The sequence below is a fragment of the Sarcophilus harrisii genome, chromosome 2, assembly GCF_902635505.1.
Source record: "Sarcophilus harrisii chromosome 2, mSarHar1.11, whole genome shotgun sequence".
Taxonomy (NCBI): domain Eukaryota; kingdom Metazoa; phylum Chordata; class Mammalia; order Dasyuromorphia; family Dasyuridae; genus Sarcophilus; species Sarcophilus harrisii.
The window spans coordinates 642220535-642243530 of NC_045427.1; the positions used below are offsets into that span (position 1 = coordinate 642220535).

Sequence of the window (22996 nt, forward strand, 5' to 3'; positions counted from 1 at the left end):
ATCAAATAATAGTATTTATTAAATGCTTACTATGTGTTATAGATTATGCTAGGGGGTCCAGTGGTAAGAATGCCAGAACTGGAATCAGAAGGACTCATCTTCCTGAGTTCAAATCTCACCTCAGGCACTTATTAGCTATGTGACTCTGGGCAAGTCACTTAACCCTCTTGGTCTCAGTTTCCTCACCTGTCAAATGATCTGGAGAAGGAAATGACCAACCACTCTAATATTTTTTCCAAGATCCTCCCCACAAAAGGAAACACAAAGAGTTGGACATAATTGAAAACAACTGAATGAAAAAAAAAAAACAAAAAACAAATACCCCTACTCTCAAGAAGCCCAGGGAAATCTTCAAAATAAGTACAGGCTTTGAATTCTGAGATAGTCACAAGACATTTCTATTTTTACCTTTATCAAAACCATGAAACAAATTTCTTTTTTCAATATTAATTTGATCCTTTTTTGGTGATAATTTTGTATCACTGATGAAATCCAGTGATCTTCACATTTTAGACTATTTTGGTGGTTGTTGCTGAAGTAAAATAATCATCATGTCACATTAGCCAGGCTCAATTTACTAACTGGTTTGCTCAATTAGATTTCAAATTGTTGATTTTTGGACATGGGTGATTTTAAGATTTCCACACCACTCTAGGTGACTTGTATTCCACACAAATTATTTAATGTTCAATTAGATGCCAAGTGCTAATTGCCCAGAGATATTACCTAGAAAAGTTATTAGGTACTCTGTTTTAAAGACTTCTGGCTTTCTGTGACACTTAAACTGAATATATGCTCCACTATTTCCTTTAGAAATTATAGGAATCATGTGATATACCTAGCACTGTTTACTTACTAAAAGTTTTGTATATGTACATATACTAGAAATCTGTTTTCTGTTTCTCTCCTCTCCCTTCTATCGTCTGTCCCTTCTTTTCTTCATATCTTCTTCTCCCTTGCTCTCTCTGTCTTTCAGTTTCTATCTGTCTATTTCTCCCTTCTTCCTTGCCTCCCTCTTTCTTTACCTCCTCTCCTATCTCTGGATATGTATATCTCTATCTATATATTCATATGCATATACATATATCTATATATGCAATATTTCTAAATATACATATACATAAATGTGGATAGAGAAATGATCGATAGATACAAATAAATAGGTAGATAGACTGATCGATCTATCAATTGGTAGATATACCGACAGACTGATCAATAGACAAATAGCTAATTAGAAAGACAGACAAACATAATTAGATGGAGAAATAAATAGTTAAACCAACTGATAGAAGGCAGAGAGATAGATTATATAGATAGTTAAATAGGCAGACAGATAAATAGATAATTAGATGGATGGATAGGTAGATGATAGTTAAATAAGCAGACAGTTCACTAGCTAACTAGCTAGATAAAATAGACAGACATAGTTAAATAGACAGGCAAATAGATAGATAGATAGATATAGATAGATAATGAGGGCAGCATGTCCTTCCTGTGTGGCTTGTTGTTAAACAATATTAGAAAGAATTAAGCCCAATAGAATATGGAGAAATAATGTGTTCTCCTTTAGGCTAAGTCTTCAAGGGAAGGCTGGTAAGTTTCTTATGCCACAGGATTCTAATTCTAGAAATGGGAGGACCTCTCTGAGGTTATCTAATTTAATTTCTTTATTTTAATATGAGGAAACTGAGGCCCAGTGGAGCCAAGCAGCTCGTGCTGGGTCATCCAAGCCCCATTCATTTGGGAATGGAGTTTAAACCCCAGTTCTCTGGCTGAGCCAGCAGATAGCACTTTGCCTCCCCTGTCAGATGAGTTATAATAGGGTTTCTCTTGGGGGCTGTATATTGGATGAAATGACTGCAGAAGCAATTCTCAACATGGAAAAGCTGTGATTCTCTGGGTCATCTTGTAATAGGTGTCAAAATAAATGCTTTATAATAAGATTACATTTTCCCACTCAATGAAAAAATGATTTCATTTTTATATGGAGTTGTTACAGCTTTATATTTGAAATTTTAGACATGTTTGGCTGGTGCTCTGGACTTTCAAAGAGCTAGCTTGGCTCCTATCTTTGGCTATTACAGTTTGCCATCCCCCATTTCGTTAGCAATTACTTAGGTTTTGTGGTTGTCTTTGATTTTGGATTGTATCCACATATAATATCTAAGGAAGCATCAACCTTTCTGTTACTATATCATCTTTATTGATTGACTTTATATATCTTTGATCCTCCCTCCTCTCGAGGTATGAGAACATGTGTTGTACTTTCATATTCCTGTGCAAAAGTGCATTTTATTAGAGTCACAGTGCTCATTAATGTGATATGACTTATTTCATGTTTATGGTAATATTGTTTTCCTTTTTTTCCCCCCAGGATAACCATGGATCCTATAACCCACGGAGTTCTAGAAAGGTAAAAATAAAATTTGCTTAAACCTTGTGACAGCTCTTCTTTTTTTAATTTGAAAAGTTGTTTCCTTCTGTTGCATAATCTTCAAAAACATCCAACAATACATGCAGCATTTCCATGAAATTCTGTGAGGTAGGTCCTGTGAGGATTCTTTCATCCACACTTTATGTATGAGGAATGGGATAATAATGGCACCCCCCTCCCTTGTTTATTGTGAAGATTAAATGGAACAATGTTTTTAAAGTACTTAGTGTAGGGCCTGGCACACAGTAGGCACTTAAATGCTGAGTTTCTTCAGTGACTTTGTTATGATCTTACTGGACTTGGGGGGGTTGGAGCTTCTGATTCAGCATCTAGAGTTCTTTTCAGTGTGCTATTTTCTTTCTGAAAACAAGTTAGAAAAAGCTTCCTAAATGCCATTAGAGAAACCTTTCTCTCACTTGTGTTCATGATATACAAAGACATTGTAAATCTAAAAGCCTTGAGTGGATGTGGCAGAGGGGCACATTTTGATTTGATGTAAGCAAAATCTTCCTAACAGTGAGAATTGTCTCTGGAAGGTAGTGAGCTCCCTTGAACCAGAGAGCTTCTAGCAGAAGCTGGTTAACCATTTGCCATGGATACTGAGCAGAAGAGGCTGGATTAGGAATTTTGTTGTTGCTGAGTTATTCCATTTGTGTCTGCCTCTTCTCGACTCCAAGGTCAAACACCCAGTATTTGAAGCTGGATCTAAATTCAGATCTTCCTGATTCCAGGACTCATGCTCTATCCGTGGTGCTACCCAGCTGACCTCATTTAGGAATTACTAGTCCTTTTTAATAGAGCAGACTTCAGATGCCCTAATGATAATTTCTTCAAAGAAAGCATCAATAAGAATCAGGAGATAACATGTCTGAGTATCTGAGAAGCAAAGCAGGATTTCCCTTGTTGCTGAGTGCCTGAAGATATGGCCTCAAAGCCAGGAAGCCCTCAAAGTGCCTATTTGACCCATACCAGTAATGTATATAGGTAAATCACAGGGACAGCTAGGTGGCCCTAGAGTGCATACAACCCTAGGCAAGGAGTCAGGAAGAACTTAAATAAATGTGACCTCAGATACTTCCAACTACATGATCAAATGCAAATGTTTGCATGTTTCGTTATCTGTAAAATTAGGGTAATAATAGTATTTATTTCTCAGGGTTGTTGCAAGAATTAAATTAAATCACATTTGTAAAGAATTTTGCAAATTTTAAAGTACACATAAATTCCTATTATTGTTATTATTATTATTACCGGTACTCAATTCCGAGGTGCTTCTAGGCAACTTAATAAGATTGTAAGTTGCAAAGATGCATTGATAGAGGGAATTTTCTCACCTGAAAGAACCCTATATCAATAAGGGTTGGATAAGACCCTTGAAGTCATAAAATCTGGAGCTCTCAAACGCATATCCCTTGGGCCATATGTGGTCTACACCATTCTGGAACTGGCCAAACTAGATCAAAATATAATTATGAAATATTTAACAAGATAAACAAAAATGTGATAAATGCCAATGTTTTGTGAGTTAAAAGAATCGATGTCTTTTTCTTAGGTCATCTTTATTTCCAAATATATCATCCCCTTCCTCAGAATGTCATCCCTTGTTAATAAAAAAAAGGAAAAGGGAGATACCAAAACAAATTAATTCATCCATTATATCTGAGGACATATGCATTGCTACATATCTGTTTTTTCAGAAGTAAAGTACATTTTCTTTTCTTCTATAGACCCAAATTTCATAATGTAATCAATTTCTACTTTCTCTTTTGGCTGAGAGGTGAAACTTGTTCTTTTTACTTACATTTTAGTACTCCTTATGGGCATTGTTTTCTTGTTTCTGCTCATTTTACTTTGTATCAGTTCTCATAAGTCTTCTAATGTTTCTCAGTATCTTTGATATTCATCATTTCTTACAGTACATATTCCATTATAACCTCTTATAGTAATATTCCATTATAACCTCTATGGAACTTTTTATTGCATCTTTGAAAAAGATATTAAAATACATATTTGAAATTTGCAGAATGTTTAGCATGTATTAGTATAGATGGAATATAAATATGATTAATAATCATTTAAATAATAGTGATGGTGCACAACTTTTACAGCTGTTATATCCCAAGATGGCAATTAAAAAAAAAAAAACCAATTATTTCACTATGTTGATAGTTGTTACTCAGCTTAATCTCTTGATTGGATTTTACTCATCCATTTATATCTAAGCCACCTTTCCTTGTTTACCTCTTAGTTCTTGTTGTCCATGGATACATTTCCTTCCTTTCCTTTTATAGCCTGTTTCATCTCATCCCAATCTATACCATTCCATCTGATTATTTGTAGTATATAGAATTGGAAGAGTAGAGTAGTTATTTTAGAAAACAGGTTTGTTCTTTTTCATCATTATTTTTAACCTTGTGTGCCAGGGACTTGATTAGTCAAGGTTTGAATAGAAATGTTTGTAAATTAGGCTTGATGTATACAGACTGTTGTTCTGTTTGAAGTCTCAATTTATTCAGTAGGATCTGAACTTCTGTGCCAGCATCACCACAGCTATAGTCAGTAACTGTAGCATGAGATAGCAGAAAAAGAACATAGCTCAAGAATATGATCATAGCAAACCATCAAAAATAACGTAGGACCTTAGGCATTCCCCAGTCTACTTGGAATTCATGAAATTTCCATTGTGTGAAAAAAATGTCTTTTTCACTATGGAGTCAGAGTAAATGCAAGACATAAAAGACTCACTTTAACTTTGTATTTATATAAGACTATTCTTAAAAGACAAAATAGATTTATGGTGTTAGACTGTGGGTAATAAGGTAATAAATCTAAACCTGGATGGGACCTCAAGAGTATAATACCCTAAGGTACAGAGAAGGGAAGGGATGAGATTTTTATGTTCAGATAATTTTGGAATTTATTTCGATGGCTATTTTGGTGGTTTTATGATTGTATTCTTGGGATATGTTCTTCATCTGATATATTGTTTTATAGTTACTGACCATTCATATTATATGCTTGATAGCTACAATGATGTCAACACAAAAGTTCAGATTCTACTGAATAAATTGAGCCCTCAACAATCTGTACACATCAATTCTAATTTATAAACATCTCTATTCAAATCTTCACTAGTCAGGTCTCTGCCACACAAGATTAAAAAAAAATAGTAATGAAAAAGAACAAACCAATTTTCTAAACTATTACTCTTTGTTTTTTTGGGATTTAAAATTCCAAAGATGGAGGTATATGGTGAATCTACACCCTTAGGTGAAGGTACAAGGAAAATCTGCCTATATCTGGTTATCCATGGGAATGTTGTTGTTTTTGCTTTGCTCTTGAAGAGGACCATGACATGAGGAAGGTGAGGCCATGACATGCAAATGAATTGGATTTGAGCAAGGAAGTGCTGTGCAAGGTCACTTGCCTCATTTTCCCCTCCAGAGCCATCTGGGTCTAATAGAGATTGCTTCTTTAATATGTCAGTTGGTATGTATGTATGTGAGTATGTAACAGAAAACTAACTAGATCAAAGGCCATAAAAAAGAAAATATTCAATTTGTTCAAACTTGTTCCTAAATTAATTAATATTTCACTTCCTAGAAATTTATGTATAAAATCTCTTGTTGTAATACTGTACTTGGCATTCAGTAAGCGGTACCTTAGGTCTTTAGCATCATCACATACAAGCCATCCTTAGATAGAAAATCCAAATAGTTATGCTCTTGTTCCCAGGTTTATGGAAAAAATCTTTTTATTACTACTTTTCTTACTGTGGCATTTTTTAAAGTTCCTTTGTTTGGAACAATTATGTGTTTTAATGGTAAACGCAATGATGGGAGCTCATGAACTATGTTTTTTGAGTAAACATGGACTCAAGTTGAGAGCCTGTTCTGGGATCAGGGAGAACATTTTAAGAGTTTTTTGGGGGGCCCCAAGTAGCTACTTTCAATAATCCAAAGCCTTCAAAAATTTTAATCAATGTTATTCTGTTGTTATTCAGTCATTTTTCATCATGAATCCATATATTTATGGGGTGTTTTTTGGTAAAGATATTGGAGTGATTTGCCATTTCCTTATCCAGCCCATTTTACAGATCAGGAAACTGAGGCAAACAGGATTAAATGACTTATTCTGAATCATACAACTAGTAAGTGTCTGAGACTGGATTTGAACTTGGGAAGAGGAATCTTTTTGACACTGAGCCTGGTCCTCTGTGCACTATGGCGCCACCTAGCTGCCTTCTGTCTGTTATCAGAACCAAAATGATCTCCATCTCAACTGATAGGAAGGGAAGGTGAGCAGAACATATGGTCAGGCTGGGGGATGACTAGGGGACATCCTAAGGCCTCCAGAGGTATCCTCATGATGCCAGAAAGGTTTCCAGCACATTGGATAATCCCTATGGTAGACTTCATAGGAGAACACAAACATTGTATGGAGTGGGCACACATGCATGGATTATAATCTTCTTTGTTGAAGATAACTCTCGAATTGATAAGATTCAAAATTCATATGGCTACAATTCTTCAAAAAGCACTTTTTGTTTGTCCCCTTATTTTTTTTTCAGAACATCCAATCATAAATCTCTTATTTTTCTAAACTTAACTTTATTTTTTTTTCTTTTAAAGAATTTATTTAATTTTATTGTTGTTATTGCTAATACTTTATTTTCTCTCCCCCCCCCCCAGATTTTAAATTTATTTTATTTATTTAATATTTTCCCCCAGTTACATTCAAAACTTTTTTTTACATATGTTTTAAAGATTTTTCAGTTCTAGGTTCTCTCTTATCCCCACCCATAAGTAAGAAAGCACATGTGAATTTAGGCAAAACATTTCCATGACAGTCAGGTTGTGAAAGAAAACAGATCTCTTATCTTAATGAAAATAAAGACCTCAAGAAAAATTAAGTTAAAAATAAAGAGAGAGAGAGAAAGTAATAGAGAATGTTTTGATCTATATATAGACTCGATCAGTTCCTTCTCTGGATAGGGATAGGATTTTTATCATAAGTCCTTCAGAGTGGATGATTGTACTACTGAGAATAACAAAATCATTTACAGATGATCATCCCAGAACATCGTAATTACTTTGTATATAGTATTTCACTTTGTTCATGAAGGGTTTTTTTTTCTCCTGGGAGCATCCTGCTCATCATCTTCCAGAGAACAATAGTATTCCACCAGAGAAACTTACTTCAAAAACTTTTTTACAATTACTTTTGTTAATTGTATTCCCCCCCCCCCCAACTTATTCTCTCTTTGCTTTCACCCTGTCCCTCCTCAAAAGTGTTTTGCTCCTGACCATTGCCTACTCCAATATGCCTTCTTTTATCACCTCCCTGTAGAGGAAGGTAGATTTCTATACCTCTATTGAGTATGTATGTTATTTCCTATTTGAGCCAATTATGATGAGAGTAAGATTCACTCACTTATCCTCTATTCCCTCTCTTCACCTCTACTATAAAAGCTTTTTCTTGTCTATTTATGGCAGATAATTTGCACCATTTTACTCCCTTTCCCTTTCTCCCAATACATTCCTCCATCACCCCTTAATTTCATCATTTAAAAAAAGATATTATCTCTTTATATTAAACACACACCCATACCTTTTTCTATATATACTCCTTCTAACTGCCATAATAATGAGAACGTTCCAATGAGTTACAAGTATCAACCCCGCCTTGTAGGAATGTAAACAGAAAAACCTTATTAAGTCTCTTATGATATTACTTTCTTGATTACCTCCCAATGCTTCTCCAGAGTCCTGTATGTGAAAATCAAATTTTCCAGTTAACTCTGGTCTTTTCATCATGAATGCTTGAAAATCCTCTATTTCACTGAATAATCACCTTTTCCTTTGAGGAATTTTGCTGGGTAGGCGATTCTTGGTTGTAATCTCAGCTCCATTGTGCTCTGGAACATCATATTCCAAACTCTCCAGTCCTTTAATGTAGAAGCTGCTAAATCTTGTGTCATCCTGACTGTGGCTCCACTATACTTAAATTTTTTCTTTCAGGATGCTTGAAATATTTTCTCCTTGATCTGGAATTCTAGAATTTGGCTATCATAGCCTGGAAGTTTTTATCTTAGGATCTCTTTCAGGAGGTGATCAGTAAATTCTTTCAATTTCTACTTTATCCTCTGATTCTAAAATATCAGGACAGTTTTCCTTGATAACTTCTTGAAAGATGATGTCCAGGCTCTTTTTTTCAATCATGACTTTCAGGTAGAACAGTAATTTTAAAATTATCTCTCCTGGATCTATTTTCCAGATCAGTTGTTTTTCCAGTGAGATATTTCACATTTTTTTCTTTTTTTTTTTATTTGGTTTTGCTTTATTGTATCTCGATTTCTCATAAAGTTTCCATTTGCTCAATTCATTTTGTTTTTTAAGGAATTGTTTTCCTCAGGAAGCTTTTGAGTCTCCTTTCCCAACTGGCCAATTTTTATTTTAAAGACATTCTTCTCCTCATTAGTTTTTTTTTTTTTTTTTTGTATTTCATTTTGCATCTGTCTCAATTCTTTCCCTAATTTTTTTTCTCTCTCTCTTACTTGATTTTCAAAGTCCCCTTTGAGCTCTTCCATGGCCTCAGCCCAATTCTTATTTTTCTTGGAGCCTTTGAATGTAGGAGCTTTGACTTTGTTATCATCTGAGTGTGGGTTTGATCCACCTTCTCATCACAATAACTTTCAATAATCAGAAACATGTTTTTAATTCTTTGTTCAGCTTTTAACTCTTTGTGAAAATAGGACTCTGTTTCCAAGATGGAAAGTGCACTACCCCAAGTTTCAAGGGTTTTATGCAGATGTTTTCAGAAATCCCTCTAGGAATCTGACCTCAAGCTCTCTTTTCTGTCCTGGAACTATTAGGTGTGTCCCTGCCCTACTATAACCGAAAGATCTAGTGGGCTGGCTGGGCTTGTGGCTCCACTGACCAGGAATGTGCTGGTACTGCACACCAGACTCCCACCTTGTTACCACAGACCCTTTTCACTGATCTTCTGACTTTCCAGATCTTTTCTGCTGAGCTTTTAAGTTGCCTTTGGCTAGAAAATGTTCTACTCCTTCTTTTTGGGTGTCCTGATGTTCTAAAACTAGTTTAGAGTCTTTATTTAAAGAAATTTGGAGCAGATCAGGGGAGGTTGGGCAAGTTCCTGCCTTTACTTTGCTATCTTGGCCTTGCTCCAAGCCTAACTTCAGTTTAAAAACATAGGTGTCCTTTCTTCTAAAGCTTTCTGTTTCATGCCTGAAATCTAGGAAATGTTTTCTTTGTCTCCTCAATATTTATTCTTTGGGGCAGGAGTCATCAGGGGCTAAGGTTAAATTCCTGTTTATGAGGCTTTTCCCAAAGTGTTTTCATGGAGTTGCTTGGTATAGTTCATAGACTGAATATTTGTGGTTCTGTATTTCTAACAATACATGGTAAATATTGTGTACAGTCTAATTGTATTCTGTGAAAGCATATCCAGGAAGAAAGTTTCTGCATTCTGTTGCTCTATAGAGGCAAGGCTTCTTGGGAAATGTGCCTTGTACCCCTCCAGAATCCTTCCACCATTGCTGATTTTGTCAGTAGTTTGTCTCTTTACCCATAAAAAAAAAATCACCATGTCTTAATGCCTTGAAGGCTGATCTTTGGGAGCTAATTTGGCATCAGGGAATAATCCCAACCAGAAGAGAAATTTCATCACTTGGGACACTACTCTCAAATTCATTTCTCTCTACTCCACATAAAGAGTCTCTGCCCCAGGACACTGGAGTGTAGGGAAGTAGGGAAGTGTAGGAGTGTAGGGAAGGGAAACATGGTCTTATGATCTGCATATCAATAAGATCAACCCCATATTCAGTGAAAAAAACAAAACAGTCCTGAAATGGAAATTTATTGTTAGATATTTTGAATCTTCCCTGATGTTCTGCTAGATACCTGATGATGTTCTGTTTCTGTTTTTCTTTTTTTAATTCTATCTTTTCTTATTTTGTATTTAGTGCAATAAATAAATTTTAAAAATAAAGAAAGAAAGAAAGCAACCCTTAGGGCCCCAAGAAACTCTCTAAGACTGTAGCGTGCAGTGGACAGATCACTGGACTTCAAACATCTTCACTCAACAAACTGTGTGGCATTGTCCAAGTCATAATATCTGCCTGCTTCAGTTTCCTCAAATAGAGATAAAAATTGCATCTACTTTACTGGGTTGTCAATTAGATTTGTAAATTACTTAGCCCAATGCCTGATGCATAGTAAGTGCTTAATTAATGCTTATTCTTCCCCTAATCCTCTTTGGTACAAGGAATTTGCTCATTGGGAGCTTCTTCAGGTAATTACAGATTTGGAAAAGAAAAAAATAAAAAATGAAATATGATGCTAAACAGGAGGATAAAGGGTCTTCTATCTAGAACTGAAAGGAACCACAGGGGACTCCTGACCTCTAAGGCCCCTCTCAAGACTAAGTCTTTTGGTATGATTGGAATCCATGTTCTTGTATTCCCAACTGTTTTCATATTAGAGTGAAGCTCTAATGAAAATCAGCTTAATGAAAAGAGACATTAATTAAGGACTAATTTTGTGGAAGGCCCATGCCAAAAACAAAACCACATGTGCCCTCAAGGAGCTTATAATCTACTGTGAAAGGAAGGGTTAAGATATATCCACAGCTAAATAAAAAACAAAGTGATGAGAGATCAGCCCAAATACATGAAGCTCTTGGAAGCCCTAGACAAGATGTCTTAGCACCTTCTCAGCATGCGTGCTAGGATCTTACCTGCCTCCTTGTAGACATTTCTAAAGATTCCTTGCCCAAATATTTGTAGATACATTTGCTTAGGCCCTAGAGAAGCATTTAATGCTGAAATGATTTGTTTGGCACATGAATTCAGAAGCTTGGGGGGGGGGGAGCTCCATGGAAGAGGTGACAGTTGGATCTTAAATGTGTATTCCCTGCCTTGTCTGCCTGCCCAACTGACCTGTCTTTAGCTGTGCTCACTTAGTGAATGCCCCATCCCCTCCCCTATTCACCAGCCTGGCAGGCTGACCAAGCTCCCAATCCATGGATGGCTCTATTGGTGAATATTGGTGCTATATTGGTGAAAAGGCTTAATTGCACCACTCCAACAAGACATAAGGAAGGGTTAGTCTTAGTCTTATCACAACAGCTGGGTACTCTGTGGAGATCCTGAAGTAGAACCTGAGCTAAAGTGTTTGGAGCCTAAATGAATATGGTTTCAAGACTTGAATTCTAATTCTGCCTCTGAGCCTGATTATGACATTGGACAAATCTCCAGGGCCTCAATTACCTTATTTGTAAAATAACAAGATTTGAGCAGATTCTCTGAAGTTCCTTCTATCTCTGAATCTGTGATCATGTGATCTAATTATTTAACTTCCTTGGACCCAAGTTTTCTCATCTGATTAAATGAGGAGTTGAATTAAATCATATTGGATGTCTTTTCAGTCCCTAAATTTCTATCCCACAAATCCATCTGTGTAATCAGGGAAAAGCCATTTAGTATCCTTGGATCTCAGTTTCCCCATATGTAAGATGAGGGAGAAGGGATTGACGACTGAGATTCTTTTTGGCTCTGAATCTAGAATGAATGACCTCTGAGGTCTCTTATTGTTTGAAATAGCCATCCTGTAATCCTACCTGTGTGATTACAGAAAAGTAATTTCACCTTCTTGGGCCTCAGTTTCCTTATCTGTGAAAAGAAGAGAATAAATTAAATGATGACTGACATCTTTTTTAGTTCTAAATCTATACGTCTTTGTTGGTAGTTTTTAGTTGGTTGGCAACAATACTGTAATGGTGTACATTTTCTTCTCCAGCACAATTTATAGATGAGTAAACTGAGGCAAACAGGCTTAAGTGAATTGTCCAGGTCACCCAGCTAGAAGTGTCTGAGGTTATATATGGAACTCAGGCCTTCCTGACTCCAGACGGGGATCTAGCCTCTGTACCCCCTAGCTGCTTGACTACGTTTTACCCCCTATTCCATAAATCCCTGGGGCTCCCTATTAACTCCAGGATCAACTATAAAATCCTCCATTTGACCTTTAAACTTGATCCCTTTCTACTTTTCCAATCTTCTTGTTCTTCTCTATGTGCTCCACGATCTAGTGACTCTGGCGTCCATTTTGTTCCTCAAATATAAACACTTCAGCTCCCAACTCTATCCTTTTATTCCCGACTGTCTCCATCTTTGCTTCATTCCCCTCCTCATCTCCAATCCTTGGTTCCCTGACTTCTTTCAGGCTTCAGGTAAATTGTATCTTCTTTAAGAAACTCTTCTCCATTCTTCTGAATGCCGGTGCCTTCCCTTTATGGATTACCTCCATTTTATTCTTTCTCTAATTTGTTTATACATAGTAGTTTACAGTTGAGATTATTAGTTCTTGAGAACAGGAATGGGATTTTTAAAAATTTTTCTTTGTATTCCCAGATTTTTGGACAGTGCCTAGTATACAGTAGGTGCTTAATTAAATGCTCACTGACTTGACTTGGAAAAAGATATGCATTATCTTTGTGCTGAAGGTTTTCTTGTCCAAGTGTGTAATATCTAGAATATATTACACAATGGAGAATCCTCCAGTATTCCAGTATAAAGAATATATTGCACAATGGAAATATCCTCCAGTCCATTCCGCCATGCTGCCTCTCTTTGGCTACATTTATGTCTGGAGCTCTCTTTCTCTGCCATAGATTCCTTAGCATGATTCCTCAAAATGAAGCCCGATTTGTCTTCATTTTTGCCAAACATGAGGATCCTCCTGCTCTAGCATCCCATAGCCATTCTTAAGCTAGTGAAGTCAGACTTCAATGTGTTCTAAAATGATGCTTGGAGCCTGCCCCACTGGAATTCATCCTGGGCCAGGTGGTGAACAAGGCTGTCTTCATCTATCATCTGCCCTTGTTCTCTCCCACTGGGGTTGGGGGACAAGGAGAAGCAGGTTTTTGCTGATTGGAACCAGCCAATTTGCCTTCTAATCCTTGATGATGGGTGATGCAGGCTCAACAGTGAACATGATTTTGGCAACAAGGATGAAGTGCCTTAAGCTGACAGTATGATATATGGGGTGGATGCAAGGCTCGGACTCATTGGAGATTGCAACATGTAATCATGGTCACTCTGTACAGATGGCCTCCGATTTTTGGCCACTCCACAAATTCGTCATTGCAGCCGAGAGTGGGAATGTTGGCTGATAGTCATTTCTTCAAAACCCTTGAACACGGCTGCCCCTAGGAGAAAATAAAAAGATGTCTGTTTGTTTATAAAGCCCCTCACTGCCTGGTTCTCATTGGTCTTTGCAAGCAATATTGTGCTCTTGCAGGTACTCTTGTGGTCCAGCATAAACTGGATGTCTCACTATTCCACATGCAAGCTGTCGTCCATTCCTGCACTGCTCTTTGTTACACTTTCTACTTCCCTTCAAAGCTCAGGGCCAGTATTGCCTTCTCCATGAAGGCTTTCCAGGTTCCACGTTGTCTACCCATGTACTCCTTGCTGCTGGTATCTCCCTCTCTCCCATGAAAAAAAAAAATCACCTTGAATTTTCTCTGTGTATAATCTGTATATATGTCTATGTACACATTATTTTCCTCAGAGGATGGAATCCAATTGATTAAAGGATTATTTCAATTTTTTAATTTATTTTTTATTTAATGGAATAAAACAAGTATTTCCATAAAATGATGTAATAAAAAGATGATCGCACATGAAACTGCAAATCTATTATGTACAACTTGCTATTCTTTTAAAATATATAATAGTTATATAAATTTATTTTTTTCTTTTTTTTTTCCCCTTTAACGCCTCAGTGCCTGGCAAACTGTAAGTGCCTTATAAATGTTTGTTAATTGGTTGAATGATGAAGTCATTACCCCTATTTCAGTTGCTAGAGTGAAGTCCCTCCCCTCAAAGGAAGGTAACTGGAGAGAATTAGCTCACAGGCTCCTGATAATTTCATAGGTGCACATTTCCTCTGACCCTGTGCTTATAAATGCTTGTGAAATGACTGCTTAGGACCATAATACCTGCTTATTGAACAGTAAAAGCAATGCTACTCTTTTATTTTCTATTTTTGGGGTCCTTTTGTGCAACAGAAGCTTGGAAAAATGAATGGTCTGCTTAGATGTTGACAGCTGTAATTGGTAGAAGAAAAAACATAAGCTCATAGATTTGGATCTAGAAGCAGCCTCAGAAACCATCTGCAACCCCCTTCCATGAACCCAAGGCCCAGGGAGCTAAAAGGACTTTCACAAGATTAGGGTTATAAATTTTGGGCTGGAAGGGACCTAATCCAAACTCTTGACTTTACAAAAATTGCGACCTGTGATCACTTTGGTAGTTAGGCTCAAAGGTAGGACTTGAATCCAGATCCTCTGATTCTAAAGCCAGTGCTCTGGGTTCCCATTTGGACTCAGCCACCTATTTGCTGGACCCACAAATCACCCAGGCCTCAGTTTCCCTTACTGTAAAAGTAAGGATCTTGGATGAGCTAATCTCTCAGATTCCCTATTCGCCCTCCGTTTCAAGGTGTATTCCATGTTGGCTGTCCTTCATCTTGCACTGCTGCCCTCTGTTGTAGATGCCATGCCAGCCCTTTCCCTGGCTTTACGTAACCCGAAACACGCACACGGCGTCCTTGGCCCCTGCTTTGGAAGGAAGCTCTGGCATGAGAATAATTTGGAGGCGAGAGCTGCTGGGAGAGCGGTTGCCATGCAACCTGGAAGGGCAGCTCAGACACTTTGTTAGGAACCAGATAGCAAAACACAGAAGGTTTGATTTCCTCTTTGAAAATGCATGTTCTTGCCTTCCCTGTTTGCCCTCCCCTTTCCATTTAGAAGCAGTTTTGGCTTAGAGGAGACCCTCTTCAAGGAAACCTGGCTTCCTTTGTGGAAGAAGTAAAGGACTCCATCTTCTCTCAAAAAAGGGACCAGCCCAACTCTGCTGGGGGCAGCATCTGCCTCAAAGCAGATGTGATTATTCATCCTGGAAAACAAGACATTGGAAAATACTCCACTATCAGTTACCTTGTTGAGAAAATGATGAGAATCACAGTCTTCTCACTGCTTTTCTTAGTTTTCTTTTATTTTTGTGACCCCTTTGACATAAATCACTTCTTTCGAACAGTCCTGCCTCAGGTATTTTCCCCGGAAAGATGTTTCCATCCTGTTCACTTTGACCTTGAAACATGGACTTCCTCTGTCTGTAACGTCTACAGAAAATCTATTTGTACATCCGTATTTTTGACCTGTGCTGCTATTTACTGAATATCAATGGCAGCGTTTGTTTGAAACAAACATAGAATCTTTCTCCTTTCTGCAGCCTAGTGAACAGGATATAAATTTGGCATCGGCTTTTGATGCATTTCTGTGGGCTTGGTGTGAAGGAGTCTTTGCTGAAAAGGTTTTGTTTTAGCCTTCTGCTAAAACTCTAGACTCCAGAAAGCAAACTGGACAATCTCTAATCTTTTTGTTTAATTTCCAAAATCCTCTAGCTAGTGTGTCTAGTGAAAACACTCAATTTGGAGTCACAAGATCTGGGCTCAGACTTTCCTTAGGTTCTTTATTCCTTTGTGATCCATGATTGAGTCACATACACTCTTTGGGTCTTAATTTCTGTAAATTGAAACTATTGGGCTACATCATATCTTTGTAAAAAAAAGTTTTATTTTAAAACTATTTTATTTTTTCTAAGTACATGCAAAGATAGTTTTCAATATTCACCTTTACAAAATCTTGTGTTCCAAATTTTTTCCTCTCTCCCATCAACTCCCCAAGACAGCAAACAATCCTATGTAGGCTAAACATGTGCAATTCTTCTAAACATATTTCCATATTCATCATGTTGCCCAAGAAAAAAACACTAGAAAGCAAGGGGGAAAAAACAAGCAAACAAAGAATAACAACAAAGGTGAAAATACCATGCTTTGGTCTTCATTCAGTCTCCAGAGTTGTTTCTTTGGATGTGAATGGCACTTTCTATCCTAAGTCTCTTTGAAATTACCTTGAATCAGCTCATTGTAGAAAAGGGGCTATATAATCTCTAAAGATTCTTCAAATTCTCCATCTATAATCCTCTGGTATCTTAAGTTAGACATAGTCAGGAACCTTGGAGATCATCATATCCAATTTCCTATTTTTATAAATGAGAAGTTCAGATGGAGAAGAGACTCATTTAACATTACAAAATTATGGATTATTAGAGACACAATTTAAACCTTTTATTCTCACTCCACTGTCTAGAATCAATCAACAAACATGTTCATGGTATCAAACCCTGTGCTAAGTGCTTGGGTTGTTTTATTTAATGGCTATTTGTGTTTTTGCTGATCTAGGGAACTTCCAGGAAAGACATTTTCTCTATCAATGTAGATTGGAAAGTTTCCTACATCTTGCATTCTGTGAGTTCATTTTCCCCAGAGTCCTAAAAGCCAATTTGTGTTTGAGACATAAATCAGGATTCTTCTGACTCAGAGGCTAGCTCTAACTCTGACAGTCTCTGTTTAGGAAGCACCTACTGTGTGCCTGGCATCATGTCATGTACTAGGGATAAAAAAAAAAATTGTCAAGACACAGTCTCTGTCCTTTAGGAGGGTGTGATCTAATGAGGGAGATAATATGTAAATCAATCTATCCAGGATAAATTATCCAGGATAAATATCCTCTATATTGTGCTTTCTCTTAGGCACTAAGGATCTTGGGATCGTAGCTGACAGTCACTTAAAATGTCTTTGACTCCATCCTCCTCACTTTACAGATGAAGAAACTGAGGCAGAGATTGGTTTAGCTATTTGTCCAAGGTCACACATTCAGCAAGAATTGGAAACAAGATTAGACCTCAGATCTTCCTGACTCTAAAGTCCAAAATGTCTTCAGGCATCTATTTTTGTTATACTCTGCAGATCAATGGGTGTTGGTTTTCTAGACAATCATGTCAATCTGTGTTAAAAATCTGGGAATGTCATTCATTTGCATGCTAAGAGGATCACAGTTTACTCCATGTAGACTCAAAACTTTTGCTCCCTTTTCAGATTATGTTGAATGAAAAGTTTGAAGGGACAGTGTATGAGAGGAAAGATCTCTCTCTTCTCCTCTCCCCTCCTCCCCTCCACTCTCTTCTCTCCTCTGCTTTCCTCTCATTTCCTCTTCTCTTCTTTCTCCTCCTCTCCTTTCTACTTCTTTCCTCACTTTTGAAAGGATGGAATGGAGTAGAACCAAGAATTGGAAAAAATTTTGAAAAAAAAAAAAAAACAATTATAATAACCTTGTGCTTTCTGTGCTAGGTGAGTTGATGAAATGACTCGGTAACTTTTTTTTTAAGCTGTAGACATTTTAGGGACTGTCAGCTGACTGTACAATACCTATTAAGCTTGAGAAAAAAGATAGGAAGTTAAGCTTCCTTCTATTCCCTCATATCTAGAGTCTGGGATGGTGAGAATGACCAGAATCACTGACTCTCTGAGGTGCCAAGGGCTTGCATCATCATCTAGTGATGGGAGCCCAGATGTCTAATTCACGGGGCCTTACTGATCACTTAACCCGCTCTCTTATTTTTCAGATAAGGAAATCTAGACCTAGAGAGGATGAATGAATTGTCCAGTGTTACTCAGCAGCACTGGGCTCCTATCCCAAAACACTAGCCTACCAGAGTGTCGATCTCTTATTTGAATATCAACCCAGTCCTCAAATTTTACCCCACTGTATTATCCAGAGGTTTCTCTGGATGAACACTGAATACCTCACATCAGCTAGAACAGTGCCTTGTATGTAGGACAGCTGAGTATGTCACGGGCTGGTCATAGCCAGGAAATCATTCACTATAATTCCTTCTCCTCCCGCCATTTTGAACCAGTTTGCTGAGTTTTATTAGCTCTGCCTCCACATCTTTTATAACCTGATTCCAATCATGTGCCTCAGTGGTAGATTAGACCTCATCACCTCTCGCCTAGACTATTAACTGTCCTGTATTTGTTTTATATACATACACATATATGTACACATCCACAAGGTGTATATGTTTATATATGTACACAAACATATACATATATTTTGTATATTGTGTGTATGCTGGAAATTGAACCTGTCTGTTGTTTTCCTGTATTTGAGAGTTAAAACTTTCACCTGTTTCAGAAGAAAAGCATTGTATTTCATTTTTGCTAGTATCTTGAATTATATATAACATGCAGGAATTTCTTTTTTTTTTTTTTTTAAATTTTGGTAGCAAAACATACTTTAGCGATGGGCAATAATAAATCCAGGAGTTTATGCTTGCAAATAGCCGGGGAATCCCTCGCCACATACCTGTTGGGCAGCCAGCAGTGCAGAGAATTCTTGGCATCGTGAGGGGGATCTGGATGGAGGCCTCCCTGAATGGGCCCAGGACAGGCTCTTGTCTAAGACTCTAAGCTCTTTGTTTCAGAAGCAGCCAATGGTTCAGTGCTCTGGGATTACATGTCACCTGAGATCAGATAAGGGAATTGTTTTTCTGGATTCAGAGAATGATCCCCACCCAGGTCTAAAAGTAAGACACTCTTTTTCAACCTCCTTTCTGTGTGACATTTCCATGAATTCCCTTTCTCCTGTAGACCCACTGAATTCTCAAGTCCTGTTGTTTAGTGCAGAAAATCCCCACAGCTGATGTAGTAGTTGAGAAACTGAATATTCTTTTGAATACCATAAATTTTATCATCTTATTACTGAAACAAATGTGATTTGTGAAATCATAAATGGAAATTTCTTTTAATGAAATAACAGTATGTGGGTTGCTGAGCTGATGGATGCCCGCTATCTAAATAAGAAATATTACCTTTTTAAAGAAAAATTTTCATCCCCAAATCAACAAACATATACAAAGATTTCTATATTAATTGTAGAACAGAATCAGAAAAACATATATATATATATATATATATATATATATATATATATATATATATATATATAACTGTGAATCTTTATTATATACAGCATATTTTCTTTTTAAAATATATAGTGAATTCAACATAGGACTTTTCAAGCTATCCTGCTTTTTTGTGATTTCTTCTGGCCTTCCTCTTTTGTTCCTATATATATTTGAAAGTTTATCACTAGTCTCCTACTGCATTCCCATTCCTAGTTAAAAATTAAATAAGTATAAAAACTTTTGTAATAAATAAGCACAGGCAAATAAGACAAGGTCCTGCATTGGCCAGGCCCTATATGACTGTCTCATAGTGCATCTTGACCCTTTGGCATCTCTTTCAGGAAGTGCTTTACCATGAATTCTCTAGGATCATGGAGTATCATTACATTGATCAGAGGTCTTAAGTCTTTTTGAGTTTTGTCTTTACATTGCTTTTATTATATAAATCATTTTCCTTTATGTTCACTTCATTCCAAATAGATTCATATAAGTCTTCCCAGGTGCCTTCAATGTATCCTTTTGATCATTTCTCACAGCACAGTAAGATTCCATTACATGCATGTGCCCTGATTTATCTAGTCAATTGATGCACATCCCTTAGTTTCTAGTTCATTGTCAGAAATAAAACGAGATAAAGATTTTTGTAAAATGGGTCCTTTTCCTTTTTCCTTTATTTCTAGTTATGGGAGTGTACAGCTAGTTACGCATGAGAAGTAAGAGTTTCTAAATTCCTCACTGAAGTGGGAGTATTCGTTAATAATGGATTGCTGCAAAGGTTAGTACTTCCATTGCAACTGGAAGACTTCAGTAATATCTTTCAAAAGAGAAATTGATATATTTTAGCCAGGATCTTATGGGAATATAAATATAGGTGACTCAAGGGATAGAGCTCTGGACCTAGAGTCAGGAAGCCTTGTCTTTCTTCATTCAGATCTGGCCTTGATTCTTGTTAGCTGTGTCATTTCACTTGACCCTAAAACAGTTAAACAAAAACACATAATTTGACAGAGACTATTTTTATGTTCCTCTATGTAAAAACCATTCCAATACTTGATCATGTCTATCAGGTCCTTCCAAAGTTTTCTCTTACCCTACCCAGCTCCTTCATCTGATCCTCCTGAGACATAGACTCATGGTCCAACCATGCGGATTGCTCTCTTCTGGGCACCTTCCAGCTCATCATCATTCTTCTTAAACCATGGTGCCCAGAAATAAATTTAGCCCTTCAGATAAAAAGTAATAAGGATAGAGTACAGTGGGTACAGTGGGACTTTGGCTTCACTTTCCCCAAAAGCTGTAGAGGGCTGGAACTCTGGAGAAGTGAACTTGAAACAAGGATACTTACAACAAGGTGATAACTCAGTGTGATTGATGAGATGATGGTTCTCCAGTATACATATTCTTAGTACTAAGTATGGTGATGTAATGGTTCTCTAGTTCGCACATACTCAGTATGCTGTAATAATGTAATTGCATCCACTTGAAGCAAGGAATACTTACAAAAAGCCATACTAATTTTAATGCAGCCCAAGGGCTTTTCTTGGACTGATACATCACATGACTGACTCGTGTCAAGCTTGCAGTCCACTAAAGCCTCAAGATCTTTTTCAGAACAACTCTTATCTAACCACACTTTCTAGATCTTATACTACTGAAGTTGACTTTTTGCATCCAAGTGTAAGACTTTACATTTATGCCTATTGAATTTGGTCTTACTAGGTTCCGCCCAGTGCTCTAGCCTCTCTAGCCTTTTGGATGCCAATTCTGTCTTCCGCTGGGTCAGCTGTGCTCTTCAACCTAGTGTCACCTACAACTGTGTTAAACACATCAACTATGCCTTTATCCAAGTCATCGATCTAAGTGCTATTATTATGATAATGATGATGCACCCAGCTGTCTACCAGCTGCCCATCCGCACCCTTGTCGCCAGTGAGTAACAGTTTATTCTAGTAAGTAAACTCACCAAGGAGGCTGATATCATTACACTGATTTATTCTCTCCACCAAGGGTGGAACTGGGTAATTTTAGGATAATGGCAGCTCACATTAATAGGGCCTCTTATGGTTTGCACTGTCACTAGGTAAGGAATCACTGGTTAGGGCAATTTCAAACATTTCCATTTTGCAGTTCATGACTGATCTCCATAGGACGGCACTGATCACGAGTGGTTCAGTAGCAACCTTGCGCTTCCAGGATAATTGCAGTTAATATATCTATCTATATACATACACACACTTATATATACATATACACACATGCATAATATATAATATATTATCTATTAATATATTCTTTATATATTATATACCAATATATCTATATATTGTATGTTGTTATATTAATATAACATATTATATTTATTGATATAACACTAATATAATAATATAAATATATTTAATATATAAAGATATTAAACTATATCACTTTAACAGGCCATGAAAATTAACTATCTAGTTATATGTTGTATGAATATATATTTATGTCCAAGGTATACATTTATACATGTTCTATAGTATTTATAGTTCTATTTATACATATACTATACACATGTGTATAAATGGTTATATATTCACATGCATAAGCATGTATACAAATATATACATATGTTTTTCACTTTTAAAATTTGAGTTCTTTTCCTCAAAAGGACTATGACTAATATGGAAATGTTTTACATGATTGTACTTGTATAAGATATGAGATTTTTTCCTGTCTCAAGGGATTGGGGGAAGGAGAGGCAGAATTTGGAACTGAAAACAACGAAAAAAGAATGTCAACATTGTTTTTACCTGTAATTGGTGGGAAAATAAAATATTTCAAAAATGTAAAAAAAAAGTTTGTTAATGATTGCTTGAAGATATCATGTGTCATACGTGTTGTAGAGAACATTCCTACCTTGGGTGGAAGTTTGGATGGGAATCCCTATGACATCTGTGTCCAAAAGCCTAAAGACTTTGCCTAATGGAGAGTTTGCTACTTCAGAGGTACTACCATCCATTTTGGGGGGTGTGGGGATACATATTGTGTGTGTATGCTCTCTGTATAGGAGCCAAAACTTAAAAGAATCCCCTATAAAGAAACTCCCTTTCTCCCTCCAGATTGGTACTGCTCTTTAGACAGTGAGAGGTTGAGTGATTTGCTTGGTGCCACAAAGCCAGTATGTGTCAGAGGTGAGACCTGAATCCAGCCCCTTCTAACTCCCAAGTCAGCTTTCTGACTGTTTTTTCCCACTTTCCCAGACTGTTTTTTTCTTTGTGATTTTTAAGCAGCTGTTCTTAATTGAAACCCATGGAATCAATGAAGACAAATCGAATCCTTATTCTTTCTTATGATAGCTCAAATTATCATGCTCTCCCAAAATCTCTTCTCCAGGTTAAACATCCTCATTTTGCTTAACCAATCCTACAAAAGGAAGGAACTAAAACCTATAGAAGAGGTGGATGGTGTCAAACTTTTGAAATTAGAAAGACTTGAGTTTGAATCTTGCCTCAGATGCTAATTTGGGATCCTGAGAAGATCACTTAATTGCTATGTTCCTCAATTTCCTCATCTTTAAAATGAGGTGGTTAGACTCTCAAATTATTTCTGATTTTAAAATTAGGAATCTATGACTTTTCCAGGTAGGCTCATTAAACTTTTAAATAATTTTGGATGCAAATAGTATG

General features: G+C 36.9%; 1 protein-coding gene across 1 annotated transcript in view; it reads left to right on the forward strand.

The window, feature by feature from the left end:
• The first annotated feature begins 2308 nt into the window (after positions 1-2308).
• The window catches only part of ANK3 (ankyrin 3), a 592702-nt gene continuing 572014 nt past the window's right edge, over positions 2309-22996 (forward strand). The window contains exon 1 of the mRNA XM_031956914.1: positions 2309-2413. Coding sequence (XP_031812774.1) covers positions 2324-2413 — 90 coding nt within the window. The 5' untranslated portion in view covers positions 2309-2323. The remainder of the gene's footprint in view (positions 2414-22996) is intronic.